The 19482-nt window shown below is 44.7% G+C and overlaps 1 protein-coding gene across 1 annotated transcript in view; it reads right to left on the bottom strand.

Annotated features, from left to right (window-relative positions):
• The window catches only part of ATP8A2 (ATPase phospholipid transporting 8A2), a 1156459-nt gene that overhangs the window by 559713 nt on the left and 577264 nt on the right, over positions 1–19482 (bottom strand). Inside the window, exon 26 of the mRNA XM_075337374.1 lies at positions 15828–16011. Coding sequence (XP_075193489.1) covers positions 15828–16011 — 184 coding nt within the window. The remainder of the gene's footprint in view (positions 1–15827; positions 16012–19482) is intronic.

Genomic DNA, 19482 nt, shown 5'->3' with positions numbered 1-19482 from the left:
AAAAAGTATTTCTAAAGATCCTTTATGATATGCTAATGAGTGAGGGGACTAGTCAGAAGGGCATTAGTTCCAGCGCTGATTCCGCCCTTTTAGCATGTTAGCACACCCACAAGGATGTACTAACATGCTATTCAATGCAGCATCATCATTGCGTACTTGTGTCCATTGTCACCTCTGATCAGAAGTCTCGGCACTACCAGTCATGCGCAGTATGAAGCCGGGTGTACGCGTCCCGGCTTCAGAGAGGTCTAGTGCGCATGACCGGAAGTGTTGGGACTTCTGATCAGTAGTGACAGTGGACACAGGTACGCGCGTCATGGCTGATAATGCTGCATTGAATAGCGTGTTAGCACACTGCAGTGGGTGTGCTAACATGCTAAGAGGGTGGAATGAGCACAGGAAGTAAAGCCCTTGCGACTAGTCGCTGGCCTCATTAGCATATCATAAAAGATCTTTATATATACTCTTTCTAAAGATCCCTTTATCTATGGTTGTGTATACAGGGTCGGTTAGGCAGGGACTAGCAATATTCCCCCAGAACTGATTATGATTCTGGGTGGATATTGGACCTGACGGGTTCATGTTAAGGCAGGACTGTGTGTAATGGGGCAGAGGTAAATGGACTATTTTGGACATATTAGCCTGGATGCCATAACCAGAAACATAAAAGACACTTGATCACTACTGATACAGATTCTGCAACAGAACCCAAAATCTTTTAGACAGCATAAAGATGTAGTGACAGATCCACCACATGGCAGTCATAATCCTATAGCCCTCAGTCATTTTACTGCCAGAAATAAAATGCTAACAGATGAGTAGCAACCTCTGAAATGCAGTCTGGAAGGTGCTAAGTCCCGGCAGATAGCAGAGAATTTATAATACACACATCGCTTTCATAGGAAGGAGACAGATTGGGAGTTCTTCTGGAAAGAATGCATCAGCAAACGCCAATGTGCTGTGACCGGGGCCTTATTAACCGTGCTGTATAAATCATTAGGTAACACAAGCTTAAATGCAAAAGCAAAAAAAGTTTCATTAAAAGTAGAGAAAAAACAATATACAAAACATCTAATGCAAGATACATTATAAGGACACCATAAGGGCTGTTTCACACATCCAGCTTTTCGCCGGATTGGCAGATCCGGCGCACTCTAGTACAGTGTGATACAGTACAATGGCAATGTAACCACCAAAAAAGGAAAATGCAGGCCATATTATATATAACAATTCATCTTTATTATCAACAATAATTATTAAAACCACATAACAATTAATGGATCAGCCCAAGAGGGACGGATGGAATAATGTGGACACCGGGCACTTGTTATACTGTCATCAATGGAATCCATACATATGGATGGTATGAAATGTTATTCTGTTCCAACAATCATAAATAGCTGCAACCTTTTCCCAGTAATAGATATCAAATAATGTGTAGGAAATAACAAAGGTATGGTTTACAGTACAGTAGGTAGATTAGTACAACACATTACCAAAAAGTCCAAAAGTGAGATTGCCACGGCCTCCAACAGCCACACTGACGCGCGTTTCGCACCTAAACGTGCTTCGTCCAGCACTCCTGCATACACTAGTGAATGAAGCATGCTGAGCCTTGTCATTCTGCAGCTGCTGTCTGCTCTCCTCCATACAAACAGACAGCAGCTGCAGAACTACAAGGCTCAGCATACTTCATCCAGAACTGTATGCAGGAGTTTTTTGCCCCCCAAAAAAATTACGTGGGCTTCGCCATGTTTTTGTATGCTAGCCAGGTACAGCAGGCAGCTATGGGCTGACCCCAACCCCCAGCTGCCTATTTGTACCCAGCTGGGAACCAAAATTATAGGGAAGCCCTTATTTTTTTTAATTATTTCATGAATTTCATGAAATAATTTTTTAAAAAAATGCCGTGGGCTTCGCCCAATTTTTGTGTCCAGCCAGGTACAACTAGGCAGCTGGGGATTGGAATCCTCAGCTCAGGGTGCCCAAGCTTTCTGGGGACCCCTGCTGCGAATTGCAGTCCGCAGCCGCCCCAGAAACTGGCGCTTTCATAGAAGCGCCATCTTCTGGCGCTGTATCCAACTCCTCCAGCTGCCCTGGTGACGGGTGGCTCACTGGGTAATAATGGGGTTAGGGATAGCTGTATATTATCAACTGGCCCTAAGCCCGAAATTTATGGTGTCACGCCAATATTAGACATGGCCACCATGAATTTCTAGTACAGATAAAAAAAACACAACACACAGAAAAATATTTTTATTAGAAATAAAACACAACGGGGGTGTGTGGCCTGGACCTCATGTAGAGAGGAAGCAGCGTGGGTGATCTCCTGCCTGGATCCTGAATTATCCTGCACACCGGCCTTGCTGACAGGCACTACCGACCCTGGAGGGCTGCAACACAACTTATAACACCCAGGGAAGCGAGCACAGCCAGGATATGCCGACCCGCAGTAGCAATAAAAGGGACAGAGACGCGCAGGAGCGTGCCTCTGAAGAATCCAATATGGCGCCGCCGGCATCCACACCATCCCGAGCTGGAGCAGTGGGAGTAGCAAGCAGGTTGGAGCGGTTTGCCAGAGTGGCCCCTGGCACAGAGCCTACCTGCAACGAGGCACCCGATGGCAGCGCTGAACGGGCCCTGGAGCAGGGAGAAAACATACCCGACAGTGAGACTGTGAGTACCCTGGGCCCTGCATGTTCAGCAGCACAAGGTATGCAGACACACAGGCCTGTGCTGGCAGAGGGAGGAGGGGGAGATGTGGAGCAAACAACACCTGTTTTCACTGAGGCCATACTGAGAGACATTCTGGCAGCAATTAACTCTTGCAATACCACATTGGCCACTCTAAGCAGCCAGATGGGAACTGTCACCTCAGATATGGCCTGTATTAAACGTGAGCTGCAAGGGGTGACTGTCAGAATGGGGGAGTTGGAGGAAAGAGTGAGTACAACAGAGGATAAATTGCCCCCAATGTCACGAGAGCTGGGAAAGGCCACGCAAAATATCTCCACACTGCTAAACAAGGTGGATGATTTAGAAAATCGCTCCCGCAGAAGTAATTTGCGACTGGTGGGGGTCCCAGAGAGGATGGAGGGCAATGACCCACTGAATTTCTTTGAAAAATGGCTTAAAGACACCATGGGAAAAGACATACTGTCCCCTTTCTTCACCATTGAAAGGGCGCACAGGGTCCCTGCGCGTGCCCCACAGCCGGGAGCACCCCCACGTCCTATTCTGATTAAACTACTGCACTATAAAGATAGGGACACTATCCTGCGCAGACCCAGAGATATCAAAGAACTTGCAATTGATGGGAGGAAGATATCAATATTTCCTGATTTCTCCATGGAAGTGCAACGTAAAAGAGTGCAATTTATTGAGATAAAAAAACGACTGCGCAACCTGCAAGTGCCATACTCCATGATGTACCCTGCTAAGCTGCGGATTGCTGCGAACGGAGAGACTCATTTTTTTGATACGGCTGGGGCGGCATTGTCTTGGCTGGATATCAATGAGAGATCCCTGAGGAGGAAGAATACCTGAGATTTCCCTTTCTGCCGCCAGGCGTTGTTTTTGTTTGGGACGCTATGCTGGTGAGCTCATTACAGTTAAATTCATCTAGGATCCAGGTTGGGAGACGGCCGGTTCATTGTGGACACCCGCTGCACTAGCGAGTTGTGGACCCCCTCCCTGCATGGACTTGGGGCGTGTTTTTAGCCCTGATTCTCTCTATTTGGGAGAAATGTGTAAGATACACTTGATTTTGAGGGCAGGGGCACTGCGCACTGGTGTGCGGAGCCCTATCTCTCTCCTTGTTTTTCTTGTTTATTGTTGTATGATGCAATCTGTTTGGGAAGTGTGGTGTGCCTCAGTCGTGTCGCTCAACCTAATGTTTTTGAGAATCGGTGGAGAACGCCTCTCTCCTCCAGGTATGAAGTATCCGTCCGGATCATATCTTAGTCTACGCTTATGGCGACATCTTTAAATATTGTAGCGTGGAATGTTAGAGGGCTCGGAGATGCGAACAAAAGATGTGCTATATTTACTCACCTACAGAAACTTTTACCGGCTATTTTATGTCTCTCCGAGACCCACATGGTCAGGGATAATGTTCATTGGCTGAGGAAGGGATGGATCGCGCATGAATATCATTCCACATACTCGACCCATGCACGGGGTGTGAGTGTGTTGGTGCACAAATCCATCCCGTTCTCATGTACCAAATCAGTGATTGACCCGGGGGGCAGATTTGTATGTTTGCTTTGCACGCTGTATGGTATACAATTTATTCTGGTTGCGATATATATCCCTCCACCATATTCAGTCGAACCGGTAAAAAGGATATTGTCAATTTTAGATTCCCTTCCATCTGTGCCGACGCTTTTGATAGGGGATTTTAATAATTACTTACATCCCTATCTAGATAAATTACACTCGGGAAACATATCGGAGAACGCCGCCCCGACTTCATTTGCTAGAATGCTAACGGAGCTGGGTTTTGTAGATCTTTGGCGTGCCCAACACGCCACAACCAAACAATTCTCCTGTTACTCTAGCTCCCACCACACCATGTCACGGATAGACCTGGCTATTGGAAACGCACTTATGGCCTCATATACACAAAAGGTGGCCTACCTACCTAGAAGCGTATCTGATCACTCACCATTACATGTTACGCTTGCATGGGGAAACCCCGTCACTCTGCCCAGGCCTATCTGGAAACTTAATCCCTTCTGGATCCAGCTTATTGGGGGATCTTTACATGATAACATTCTAGAATACTTCCATGTTAATGAGTGCTCTGCACCGCCACACATAGTTTGGGACTCTATGAAAGCTGTGGTAAGGGGCATATATATTAGAGAAATATGCATACGCAAAAATCAAACCAAATGTTACACCCAGAGTCTGATTCAGGAGGTATCTGATGCGGAGGCTGCGGTGGTGCTCAACCCGACAGTAGAAACTAAACACACTCTAGAGAAGGCACAGATGTCACTCAAAGAAAATCTCATGTCGGTGGCAGAAAATAAACGCTATTTCCTTAAACAAAATTATTTTATGGCGGGGGAGGGCGTGGGGCACCTACTGGCCACAGTCATTAGAGCACAGGAAGGCTCTTCCTATATAAATAGGTTAAAGACGGAATCAGGTGACTTTGTAACAGAAAGCGAGGATATAATAAGAGAAATAAAGAGCTATTATATGCGGCTATACACATCAGACTGTGACCTCACGGAGACTGAGATTGAGCAGTATTTGGATGCTCTCTCTCTTCCTTCACTGAGTGATGTAAACAGGGAATTGCTGGACCGGGACATCTCATTGGAAGAACTGGAGGAAGCGCTTGGCCAGACACAAAATGAAAAAGCTCCGGGAACGGATGGCCTGCCTGGAGAGTTTTATAAAGCATATGCACCCTTACTGCTACCCAAACTACTTAAGGTATTTGAAGAGGCTGAAAGGCAGAGGGTCCTCCCGCCCTCTATGAGGGAAGCCTTAATAGTCTTAATATTAAAACCTGGAAAAGATCCAGAGATCCCGGATTCGTATCGCCCAATCTCTCTCCTACAAACAGACATTAAATTGCTGGCCAAGGTGCTCGCCAATAGGATGTCCCGAGTCATCTCATCTATAGTGCAGAGTGATCAGACGGGCTTCATTCCATGCAGAGCCACATCTATGAATCTCAGGAAATTATATTTGGGAATTCAACATAGTTCTGAGGTACCGGGGGAAAGGGCAATTTTGTCATTAGACGCCACTAAGGCGTTCGATAGCCTTGAATGGGAATATATGTGGGCTGTACTTCGGAAAATGGGCTTTGGACATAGATTCATAAATTGGGTAAAACTGCTATATGACTCACCGGTGGCAAAGGTTAGGGTTAATGGCAGGTTCTCCGAGTCTTTTCCTCTTGGAAGAGGTACTAGACAGGGGTGCCCGCTTTCACCCTTGCTATTCGCAACTGCAGTGGAGCCGTTGGCAGTGGCAATACGGAAATCCAGGGAGGTAGAGGGATTTCGGTGTGGAGCCGTGGAACAAAAGATATCATTATACGCAGACGATCTACTCTTATATTTAGACAGGGTACGTTCCTCGATTTTGCCGGCAATGAATATCATTCGGGAATTTGGACAGAGGTCTGGTCTACTAATCAACTGGTCCAAGTCGGCTTTAATGCCGTTGGACCCCCTTCCGGGGGACTTTTCGGACTTACAGATTCCAGTTCCTGTGGTCCGGGAGTTTAAATATCTGGGAGTAATTGTCAGCCCAATCCCGAAGGATTTCCAGGCCCTAAATCTGGAACCCCTGTTACAGCGATTCAGAGCAAAAGTGCATACCTGGTGCCGTTTGCCGCTATCAAATGTCGGCAGATCCAATTTAATTAAAATGGTAATGATGCCACAATTACTATACCTTATACATAATTCTCCAGTGTGGATATGTAGGGAATTTTTTGTAAAAATTAATACAATATTCCGGGAACTTATTTGGAAGAAAAAGCAAGCTAGGATTCGACTGGAAGTGCTACAGCGGGGAAAGGAGGAGGGAGGACTGGCGGTACCAAACACATATATATACTATATAGCCTCCCAGATGCAACATCTGAGGGGTTGGGGCAAAGAAGGAGGGTATGATACCAGTGGTGATATAGTGAGAGAGGGATCAGTATGGAAGTACCCAGGTTGCCGGTTGGATGTGGGACAAAGACAGATAAATGGGGCACGATATCCCACACTGGCTATGATATTCCGGGTGTGGGACAGGGATAAGTCTCTTTTGGGGATAAGCGGACCTACAGAGCTCTGGCCACTGTGGCAGAACCCCGACTTGCCAGAAATTAAAAAATTAGTAGGGTTCAGAGGATGGGAGGATAAAGGGATCCATTTAGTGTCACAAGTACTACAAAATAATACTCTTAAAAGCTTTGAACAATTGAGAACGGAGTTTCACCTTCCGCATGTCTTCTTTTATCAGTATTTGCAGCTGAGACACGCACTGGAAAGACAGGGGAGGACAAACCCGGTCACAGTGACACATAATCAAACATTACATAGGCTGCTTACATCTGAGTCCTCTAAGGGTCTTATTTCGGAACTATATAAAAAATTACTACCTGCCCATCTGGAAACACATCCATTGCTTGTTAAAAGCAAATGGGAACGAGACGTCGGTCCCCTGACGGAAGGCCAGTGGTCTGATATATTGGAACAAGTTCCTAAACTGGCGGTATCGGAGTGCCAAAAGCTGTCTCAAATATATCTCATCCACAGGGTATATAAAACTCCCAGTCTACTATTTAAGATGGGACTCAGACCAAACACACAGTGTGTTAGGTGTGGACAGGATGATGCCCATTTGATGCATGTTATGTGGGAGTGTGGACACATTGGTGATTTCTGGAACCAAACTCTGGGACTTATAGGTCAAATATATCATATCACAATACAACCGTCGCCCCGCCTGTGCCTGTTGAGCCTATGGGAAGGAGAAGTGGATCCGGATTCTCCAACAGCCCTGGGAAAGCTACTTGCATATCACTGGTTAGACCCTCTACCACCAACATTACCAGAGCTCAAAAACAAATTAAATAACGTCATAAGATTGGAAAGGGGAGTTTATTTAAAAAGAAAAACATTGAAAAAGTTTTACAACATTTGGCGGCCATGGATGGAGTTGCCGGGCCTACCCTCTAGTGCACTGGTTCGGGATGCAATGCTGGACCGGTTACTGTTGTGCCTGCAGTGATGGCATGTGTGAGGAAGGGAATTAAAACTAGTTTTTTCTGTGGCGAAATGGACTTTGAATGAAGAGGTGAGAGAGGACTGGAATGGTTTCATGGATGACTGCACGGAGAGGGAGGGGCGGGAGAGTATAGCAATATGATGTGGAGCGACACGGCTGATGGAGGAGGTGTTTCTGTTAGTCTGAGGCATTATTGCATAATTTAAGTTTTGTTTATTTGTAGAGCCACGAGGTTTGTAGGCTCAAGTTATATAATATAATTATGATTTGAGAACTCTATTATTATATTTACATATATGCAGAGAAAGAACTTGATTTATAAATCATATGTGTTTATCTGTTTATTGTTATCAGTTATATGAAAAGTGAAATACTCTCTGTATTGATCCCTAATGATTTAATAAAAAAAGATCTGATTTAAAAAAAAGAAATAAAACACAACACAATTAGTGACTCCATCTTTATTGAAATAAAGAACCCCCTCCCGCAGTAATCCTGGGTCAAGGGTCCCGCGCCATCCAATCTGGATCCAATATCATCTGATCGGTTTCCTGGAAGGCAAAGCGATCAGATGATGTGTCAGGTTCAAGGGCCTGAATCACATGACACAGCAGCTGATTGTATAAACGGCTTTTATACAATCAGCTGATGCATCAGTGCCTCACCGCTCGACTTATAGTGTCAGCTGATCCCGTCAGGTGACCGCATCAGCTGATCATCACCAGGTCTGAGAGAGAGAGAAAGAAGAGAGAGAGAGAAGATAGAGAAAAGAGACACAGAAAAGAGAGAGAAAAGAGAAGAGAGAGAGGGAGAGAGAGATGAGAGAGAGGAGAGAGAAGAGAGAGAGAAGATAGAGGGAGAGAGAGAGGGAAAAAGAGAAAAAGAGAGATTGAGAAAAAGAGAGAAAGCGAGAGAGAGAGAAAAAGAGAGAAAGAGAGGAGAGAGAGAGGGGGAGAGAGAGAGAGAGAGAGAGGGAAAAAGAGACTGAGAAAAAGAGAGAAAAAGAGAAAAAAAAGAGAGAAAGAGAGAGAAAATAGAGAGAGAAAGAAAGAGAGAGGGAGAGAGAGAAGAGAGAAAAGAGAAGAGAGAGAAGAGAGAGAGGGGAAAAGAGAAAAAGAGACTGAGAAATAGAGAGAGAGAAAAAGAGAAAAAGAGAGAGAGAGAAAGAGAGAGAGAAAGAGAGAGAGAAAAAGAGAGAGAAGAGAGAGAGAGAGGGAAAAAGAGAAAAAGAGAGACTGAGAAAAAGAGAGAGAAAAAGAGAGAGAGGAGAGAGGGAGGGGGAGAGAGGGAAAAAGAGAAAAAGAGAGACTGAGAAAAAGAGAGAAAAAGAGAGAGGGAAAGAGAGAGAAAAAGAGAGAAAAAGAGAGAAAAAAGAGAGAGGGAGTGAGAAGAGAGAGAGGGAGAAGAGAGAGAGGGAAAGAGAAAAAGAGACTGAGAAAAAGACAGAAAAAGAGAGAGAAAAAGAGATAAAGAGAAAAAGAGAGAGAGCGGAGAGAGAGAGAAAGAGAGAGAAAGGGGGAGAGAGAGAGGTAAAAAGAGAAAAAAAGAGAGACTGAGACATCTACATTGCAGAGTGAAGTCTGGTGACAGCGCGGCTCACTTCAGGTGATACGTCGAGAGGACAAAGATCGCTCCCTGTCATCTTCATGTAGCAGAGCTGACAGTATCGTGTGGATTACTTCAGACCGGATTGTTGTTTGGGGATTAATAAAAAGGTAAATGAGGGGTTTTTTTTGTCTTTTCTTCCAAATAAAGGATATTTCGCTGTGTGTGTTTCTTTACTTTCACTTACAGTTTAATCATGGAAGGTGTCTCGGGGAGACGCCTGGCATGATTAACTCATTACCCCGATTGCCACCGCACTAGGGCCATTCGGGATGAGCTGGGTAGAGTCCCAGGACTGCCGCATCTAATAGATGCGGCAATTCTGGGCGGCTGCCTACTGATATTGTTAGGGTGGTGGCCTCCCCATAATGTGGCGCTCCCCATCCTGACAATACCAGCCTCCAGCCGTGTGGCTTTATCCTGGCTGATATCAAATATGGGGGGAACCGCATTTTTTTATTTATTTATTTATTTTACTGCACAATATAGAGCCGCCCGCCGGCGGCTGTGATTGGTTGCAGTGAGACAGCTGTCACTCATCGTGGGGGCGTGTCTGACTTCAACCAATCATGGGCGCTGGTGAGTGGGGAAAGCACGGAATAACTAATTGAATAATGAAGCGGCAGACATTTTCAAAAGAGGAAATGCCGCTGGAGATTTGTGACAGCCGTGCAGCGAGGCGCCCATGATCGTGGAGTAGGAAAGAGAGAGGGATTGTGCTGGGGACGCAGGACGCATGCAGATACGCAACGTTCGCACATACTTACTGTGAAAAGCCACGCTTTTGGTGCTCAAACCGTTCTCGAACGTAACTCGAACAGCCGAACTTTTAGCAAATCGTTCGAGTTCGTCGAACGACTCGAATACCCCCCCAAAATCACTCGAACATGAAATTGGCGAACCTCAAACCTCGAACATCGCTCATCTCTAGTAAGGATACTCTTTGCTCATCTACAAAATTACAGATTTCAATAAAAGCATCAGATCGGTTTAATAATCGCTAAAGGCCGCTTTACATGACATAGCTAACGAGATGTCGTTGGGGTCACGGAATTCGTGACGCACATCCGGCCTCGTTAGCGACGTCGTTGATCGTTGACACGCTGTTCTAATCGCAAATATCGTTGATGCTGCTAGTCGTTCCTGAGGCAGCACACATCGCTACGTGTGACACCCCAGGAACGACTAACAACACCTTACCTGCGTCCTCCGGCAATGAGGTGGGCGTCACTTTCTTTCAGCTGCTCTCCGCCCCTCCGCTTCAATTGGACGGCTGCCGTGTGACGTCGCTGTGACGCCGCACGAACCGCCCCCTTAGAAAGGAGGCGGTTTGCCGGCCACAGCGACGTCGCTAGGAGGGAAGTCCGTGTGACGGGGACTAACGATATTGTGCGCCACGGGCAGCGATTTGCCCGTGACGCACAAACGACAGGGGCGGGTGCGATCGGCTGCGACATCGCTAGCGATGTCGCTGCGTGTAAAGTGCCCTTTAGTGTATACCCAGCCTTAGAGGAAATTTCATTACTAGGCTCATGAATCAATATAGACTCGCACAACAGATGTAAGGATGAGACACATACAGTATATTGATCTGATGCATGTAGCTATAGTCTTTTGGTAATCAAACATTTATAGCACACTACCATATGGGCTCTGACTGTTAACCCATAAACTCCCTTTACACATATACAGTTGTGGAAAAAAATACATTCACCTTAAAGTCCATACATGTTAGGGCTCTTTTAGACGTCAGTTTTTTGTGTATTGTTGGTTTTCACACATATAACTTGTACCTACAATATTAAAGGGGCTATGCATATGGCCACGAATTTTCAAGAACTGAATGATCGGCACAAAATTGCAGAGATAGGTCTGATATTGGCCTACGCATTTTTTTAAAAAATTTTTTTTAAATAATTAAAAAAAATAATTAATGGGCATCTCTGTAGTTTGATTGCCAGCCAAGGTAAGGCCAGGCAGATGGGGGTGGCAGCCCGTAGCCGTCTGCTTTTTCAGCACTGAGAACCAAAAATACCGCGGAGCATTGTCATTTTTTTAAAATTATTTATTTATTTTTTACACTATTATATGTGTGAGGGACCCAACAGCCAATCTCAGACGCTGTCATGCAGAATGGGCGTCTATGATTGGCTGTTAGAGTAACCTGGAATCTGCCCATATATTCTAGATGCTAGAATGTATGGGCTGGTTTCAGGTTACTCCAGCATCCAATCACAGACGCCCACTCTGTTAAGCATCTGTGATTGTCTGTAATTTTAACAGTAAAATAAAACAACAACACAGAGAAAAAATATTTTATTAGAAATAAAACAGACGACATTTAGGACTCCATCTTTATTACTTTATCTTTATTATTAAAAACGTCCAACGTAGTCCAAAGGCGGGCGAGCATCTTTAGCTCTGCTACATCTGTGCAAGGAGACAAACACAGGTCTGCTCACACAGACTCAGCTGAGGGCTGTCAGAGACTTCACCTGAGTGCACAGCTGAGGCTTGCGTATGACTCCTGAGAGTCTTGCATCGGTATCACTTGGCACGGCACACACTCTCCTGACAGGAGCGCCTCAGCTGCATGGAAATACATGCAGCCGACTCGCTCCTGTTGGGAGAGTGTGTGCCGTGCCGGGTGACAACGATGCAAGACTCGCATAGTGGCAGTCAAAGTTCAGTCGAGTCAATGGCTCATGGACTTGGGTGAACTCTGATGTCACCGCGCACACGTCCGAAAAAAGTCGAAAACTGCCGAGTGACGAGCAGTGCAATGAATACCACTGTAAGTTAATGATCGGACCCGGAAGCAGAAGCGGCCGGGACACAGAGTCTGCAGGACGCGTTGCGAGAGCGGTAAGTATAAGCTAAGGTTTTTTTACTAATGTGCTTTTTTTTTTTTTTACAATTCCTGGAACCAAATTGGACCTGAACTGTAACATGAGCTTCCCAGAAAGCTCATGTTCGGGATCGTGTGCACGAACACTATGTGTTCAGTACGGACCCCGAACTTTACAGTTCGGGTTCGCCCATCACTAGTCTTTTAACATTTTTAGTATGCAAAAAACATATTTTTTCATCAGTGTTTGGTCAGTGTCATTTTGTATCATTAGTAGAGATGGACGAATCCACAGATATTCATGATCGGAGGGTCCAACCAGATTTAAAAAAACAAATACCCGGTTCGGTACCGGAATTAATCCCAAATATCTGCCCGGACTCAGATCCCCATATAAGTCTATGGAGACCCAAATATTATGCTTTAAAATGGTGATAGAAAGGTCAAGGGGGATTAGAACAGGAACGTTATATTTACCTCCCGCATGGCTGTAACATTACTTCCAGGGCCGCTCATTACCCTCATCCATAAGGCCGCTTTAAACGCTACGACATCGCTAAAGCGATGTTGTTGGGGTCACGAAATTAGTGACGCACATCGAGCCGCGTTAGCGATGTCGTTGCATGTGACACCTATGACCGATTTTGAATCGTCGCAAAAACGTTCAAAATCGCTAATAGGTGACATGCCCCCCTAGTCTCAATTATCGTTGCTGCTGCATGTACGATGATGCTAGCAAATGCTAGGGATGTTGCAGCGTGTAAAACGACCTTTATTCACTGCTTCCCCCGCCCACCGCCATCTCTAATTGATTGCAGTCAGACTGTGCCCTCACTCTGTGTCACAGCATGTGCGATTGCTTGGAATTACACCTGCTGTCAGCATCTCTATAGTGGTGTAAAAATAAATATATAAAAAAGTAGGAGTAGGGTCCCACCATATTATGACACCCAGCACAGATAAAGCCTACGGCTACAAGCTGCAGCCCCCAGCTTGGCTGTGTATCAAAAGAGGAGGGACCACATGTGGCTTTTCTTTAATGATTTAAATAAATAATTTTAAAAAGCGGCTTTTGGGAGATTTTTTCGGTGTTTGTATTTATATCTTTTCACTTACAAATTAGTACTGGGTTGTCTCATAGACGCTTCTCATAACTAATCTAAGGCTTAGTTGCAGCTGTGAGCTGTCATTAACTGTTTATTACCTTGATTGCCATTACACCCGGGCAATCAGGATTAACTGGGTAAAGTGCTGGGATTGTTGCATCTAATGGATGTGACAATTCTAGGTGGCTGCAAGCTACTATTTTTAGGATGGGGGGAGCCCAACAACCATGGCTCTCCCCAGCCTTCATCTGTCGGCTTTATCATGGCTGGGTATCAAAATTGGAGGGGACCGCATGGTGGGTTTTTTAAATTATTTATTTAAATATTGTTTTTTAAAAAACGCAAGGGGTCTCTCTTAATTTGATACACAGACAAGATAAGCACACAGCTGGGGGCTCCAATCTGTAGCTGAATGCTTTAGATGTGCTGGGAATCCTAATACAGTGGGACCCTACACCACTTGTTTTTTATTTATTTTTACACCACTTTAGAGACAGACAGCGTGTGTGATTCCAAGCAATTGCACATGCTGACACAGAGGGTGAGGATGCGTCTGACTGCAATCAATAATAGACACCGAAACTGCTGGTGGGCGGGGGAAGCAGTGAATATGTATAAGGGTAATGAGTGGAAGTAGTGTTACCGCTGCATGGGAGACTCAGTAAATATAACGCTCCTGCTTTATTCCCTATTTTCTTCCTTTTATTTTTATTATCCGGGTAGCCAAATCTGGATAGTTATATGGAGTTCCCTGAAAACTTTGTGTTTGGGATTGGTGCGGATCCCAAATTTTACAGCCCAATTTGCCCATCACTAATCACTAGGCATTCATACGTTGAGTACTTGGTAAGGTTTTTTTACCTCAGTATTTGTAGCCAAAACCAACAGAGGAACAACCAGAGGAAAAGTATAATAGTAACACAGGTACCACTGCTGTATTGTTTACCCAGTCCTGGTTTTGGCTACAAATACTAAGGTAAAAAACTCACCAAATACTCAACATATGCACGTGGCCTTATAATGTTAAAGTGAACCTGCCAGGTCCCATATGTCTTTTAACCTAGCAACAGGAACATGTGTGGGCTAAAAATCCCTGTATAACCATCCCTGTCTAATAATATTGTATAAAAACAAAGTATAAAAAAGGTTGAAATTAATAATTTACGTTTTTCCTATGCTAATAAGTGCTGGGACTAGTCGCAATTGCGTTGCTTCGCCCCAACTAGTTAGCCTTCTTTCCGTGTTATCACGTCCCTGTGGGTGTGATACCATGATTTCAATGAGCCGATGTTACCACCGGCTCATGGAAATCTCACACATGAGCCAAACATTTTTTTTAGTGTTTGAATTTTTTTCTGTTTATAATGTTTGAAGATTGGGCCAATTATTTTTTTGTTTTGATAGATCACATAGAGTGGAAATACATGTAGTTCTAGAACTATGCCGATACGTGAAAGCAAGTGATATCCAACCTATATTACTGAAAGAGAAAGTCTGAAACTGCATACCAGGTGTTGGTAAATGAATGAAGGATTGAGTATTACAGCATGAAAAATATTACAATTTTAAGGTAACCAATAGTGATGGGCAAATAGTAAAATATTCGGGTTCGGGATATTCGTACCGAAGAACTAGTACTATTCCAGTATTCATGAATAATGAATCTTATGCAAGTCAATGGGGAACCCGAGCATTTTATTTAAAGATTTCCCAGAAAAATGCTCGGGTTCCCCACTGACTTGCATTAGGTTTGTTATTTGTGATGAATATCGGAATAGTACTAGGTACTTAGTAGGAATATCCCGAACCCGAATATCTTACTATTCACCCATCACTAGTAACCACTAACATACTGTATGTTAACATTTTTTTATACCAAAGTTGTCCATAGTCATAAAGTTGTCCAATCCTTGTTTCAACCCATGAAAAATGGCTGAGGGTGGTCCTAATGCACATAAATTTAACCGGGGAAAAACAAACAATCTTGTTTTTATGGCCATTTTAAGTTATCATGAATTTAGCCCCCACAAATTGACAGTAATGTTGATAAGATCATTAGTGTAGTAAAAGTTACACAGTTCTTCTTGGCCGATCCTGGGATGGGTGGGGTGTAAATTTAGATAACATTTTTAAAGAAAAAAAAGGCTCCTCTGACCTTCTCTGAACTTCAGGAGTCGTAAATTGCTTCAACAAAACCATGGAACATTGTCCAGGAGGGATATATATCATATTTAGGAAGGGAGTTTAGACACAAGCTGTCCTTAGTGGCGCCTCTCCCTTGCTTCCTCGAAGCCCACATCTGCTAATACGAAATGAAATATCTTCCATTACATTATTAGAGAGATAATAAAATATAAACTACACAAGGCCATCCAAGGAGATGGTTTGGTGGGTTTTGGTGACGGCACAGATGATATCCCCAAATGATTTGTGTGGGATTCAGGGGCTGCCTTATGATACATGTATCTGATACCTCTGTCAACAGTCTACAACAGCTGCTCATTTGAGCTCCTGACCTGAGCTATGGAGTAATCGGAGGAGTTGGTTGCCTGCATGCCCTCGTTCCCACTGATCCCAACTCCGACGTGTGCGGTCTGGATCATTCCTACGTCGTTGGCACCATCTCCGATTGCCAGTGTGATGGCATTTACATGTTTCTTTACCATGTCTACAATTTCAGATTTCTGCAGCGGAGACACTCTGAAAAGCAGAAGCAAATATGTCAGTCAGCTACTGTGAAGTTACAAAATATACATGTCTTTCTAATGTGACAGCTGTAAACCAGATTTAGACCGACCCAACCTACAGTTCTCAGAAAACGCTTCAGTTCAATACCTAATACGTATTGCAGATGTCAAACAATGAGTTTAGAAAGCTCCTCTGTGAAAGCTTTCTATTCCGTGAGGTTTCCCTCGCTAACACTTTTTTTATAATAAGCATTTCATACTGTGTTATAATGCAAGCGACTTCCAAAACTAACTGCACAGAAGTGTGAGATCCCATTTCAGGACCCTGACACAGCAAGCTATGGCATTCCACGATACTTCACCAGAAATTAGATGGGAACATTACAATATTTCACTTCCGGAACAGGAACTGTTTTTCTTAAACAAGGTAATAAGTATTATAATTGCACAAGACAGGAATATCCTAGAGTAGAAGTATCACCATTTTTCTAGATGAAATATACAAAGAGTTCCCATATAAATTAGATCAGCCAACATCCATATGTCATAAACAGGCAAGCTCAGATTATTCAGGCGCGTTTTGTTAAAAAGATTGACCCATAGCTCGATTAAGGTTAATGTGGGCCCTTCTGACCTTTGATATCTGGTCCCTAAAGGACACATTTAACAAAGGTGACTTCAAAAGAGTCTTATTAGAACGCTCACCGCTGGAGAGATGGTAAAGCGTCGAGCAGGAGTGGAGCCACTGGACCACAGGAGGACCCCGGGCTTACACTTTTGTGTTAGGGGCTTAACTAAGTGCCCACCGCGAGGCAGACACAAGGTGCCACTCCCAGTGCAGAGACCAGGATTGTGGCAGCTGACCCCTCAAGGCAGGGACGGACGCAGATGCAGACAGATAGAGTCTCTAATGTAGACAGGGACCACCAGGACGGATGAGGCAGATAGCACAACCAGGATGGACAGGTACAGTCACTAGTATAATCAGGAACCACCCGGGACATCTGAGTCAGATAGCACAGCTAGGATGGACAGGCAGAGTCACTAGTAAAGATGGGACCACTGGAGTAGCTGAAGCAGACAGCACGGCTGGTGTGGACGGACACGGTCATTAGTAAAGCTGGGACCACCAGGATAACTGAGGCAGATGGCATGGCTGGGGTTGACAAACACAGTCACTAGTAAAGCTGGGACCATCGGGATAGCTGAGGCAGACGGCACAGCTAGACACTGGGGTACAGATGGTACAGGGAGACAGGCAAAGACACTGTACTCTGTAATGGGAAGCACAACAAACAAAGGTACCTGACAAATAGACTGCATGTGAACAAACCCCTAACTAATTAATAGCGTTGATCAGGCACCTTCCCTAGCGGGAGAGTGCCTTAAAATCCCAGTGCCTCTCAGCAATAGGCTGAGAGGCACTTGAAGAAAATGACTTGTTGGCTCTTTAAGAGAAGGGCAGCGGTGCATATGCACACCCAAGGAGCAGTCGGCATGCACAGACCCCTGGAGGGGGAAGCAGTGAAGGGCCACTTGGAGGACCACAGGAAAGCCAGGTATCATGGTGTGGGCCAATCAGAGCGGTGAATGAGTTAGCGTCCCTTCAGGGAGGGGAAGAAGGAGTGCAGGGACGCCAGCAATGTACCTATGCGTGTGTGGCCACATCCAAGCCACCACAGACAATGCAAAGGTCCCCAAGTTGGTGAATGACCTAGAGCAAGTTCCCTCCATGTAATTTACCACTACCACTCTTATATGGTAGTGAGGCAGCCTCATCCTCTTTACTATAGCAGCACGGTGGCTCAGTGGTTAGCACTGTTGCTTTACATCGCTGGGGTCAAATCTCACCAAGGACAACTGCAAGGAGTTTTTATGATGGGCGTTCATTAAAGATTTCACCTGACCCACTTCTATTTATTCCAGGACGCTGAAACTCCACATGTGTAATGATATGTCTCTATAGGTTACATGCCAATTTGCAACTCTGAGCTGATGACGGTCTTTCTTTTACAGGTGCTGAAGTGTTGTGAGGGGTGATAATGGAGCTAATGGAATACTTCCACCTGTGACGGCAGGTAACCTGACCTCAGAGGACCTCTGATGACCCCATTAAACTCAGTGAACTCACCTGCATCTCCTGGCACAAATAACAGAATTTTTGGGCCAAGAGATGCAGATTTGGTGCTGAAATTTTTACACTATATTGCTGCACTCATTCTACTCCTCCTGGCAAAAAATTGCATCACTACCGTGTCATATCGAATGCGGTTTTGATATTTTTTTGCAAGGAGGTGTAGATGGGGTACATGAATATAGTGTCAAAATTTCATCACCAAATCTGCATCTCTTGGCCCCAAAAAAAAAGAAATTGGATGCACCACACTTGCACCTCTTGGCAGAACACTGCAACAAAAAAACACGGCAAAAAATGAATAAAAAAGTGGATTTTTGCTGTTACTGTTACAGGTAGAGGACCATGGGAACCTCCAGCTGTGACCAGCAAATCCCCTGAGTGATGTCACCACTGATCACGGCTCAGTCTCTGTCTGCACTCACAGTGGGCAGTCATGCTCTATGATCGCTCGCTGTAACTTACATGTAGCAGAGATGAATCATCGTGGGACCTCGTGTGGATTACATCAGACCCGCATTGGTTTTTGGTGGGTTAATATATGGGTGTAATGGGTGTTTTTGTATTTTATTCCAAATAAAGGATTTTCCTGGTGTTTGTGTTTATTTACTTTCACTTACAGATTAGTGATGAGGGTGTCTCATAGATGCTGCCACCACTAATCCAGAACTTAGTTGCTGCTGTGGGTTGCCATTAACTCCCTCATTACCTTGATTGCCACCCTTGATTGCAATCGGGAAGAGCCGTGTAAAGTGCCAGGCTTGTCACATCTAATAGATGCGACAATTTTGCGGTGGCTGCAGGTTGCTATTTTTAGGCTGGGGGGTGGACAATAATCATGAATCTCCCCAAACTGAGAATACTAGCCCCCAGCTGTATGGCTTTATCTTGGTTGGGTATCAAAATTGTTGGGACCGCATGTCGCTTTTTTAAAATTATTTACTTAAATAATGTAAAACAAAAAAAAGCCGCATGCGGTCCCTCTTATTTTCATACACAGGCAAGATGAGCACAGGGCTTGGGGCTGCAGCCTATAGCCATGGGCTTTATCTGTGCTGGGTATCATAATATGAGGGAACCCTACGCCAATTGTTTTATTTATTTATTTTTATACCACAATGCTGACCTGCAGACTGGACCTGTATTTGGTTGCAGCTAGACACTGTCACACAGACTGGGGGGACGTCTGACTGCAACCAATCACAGACGCCAGGACGGCCGGTGGGCGGGGAAAGCAGTGCATATACGATGAGCGATAATGAGCGGCACAGTAAGTGAATGTGCGACCTGGAAGCAGTTGTCCGCTACGTATGGAGCGCTTGCTTCATTCTTATTTTATTTTTCCCTTTT

This window comes from Anomaloglossus baeobatrachus, chromosome 2 (assembly GCF_048569485.1).
Source record: "Anomaloglossus baeobatrachus isolate aAnoBae1 chromosome 2, aAnoBae1.hap1, whole genome shotgun sequence".
NCBI lineage: Eukaryota > Metazoa > Chordata > Amphibia > Anura > Aromobatidae > Anomaloglossus > Anomaloglossus baeobatrachus.
The sequence above is the reverse complement of the archived record's forward strand: the minus strand, read 5'-3'. Positions and strand labels throughout refer to the sequence as shown.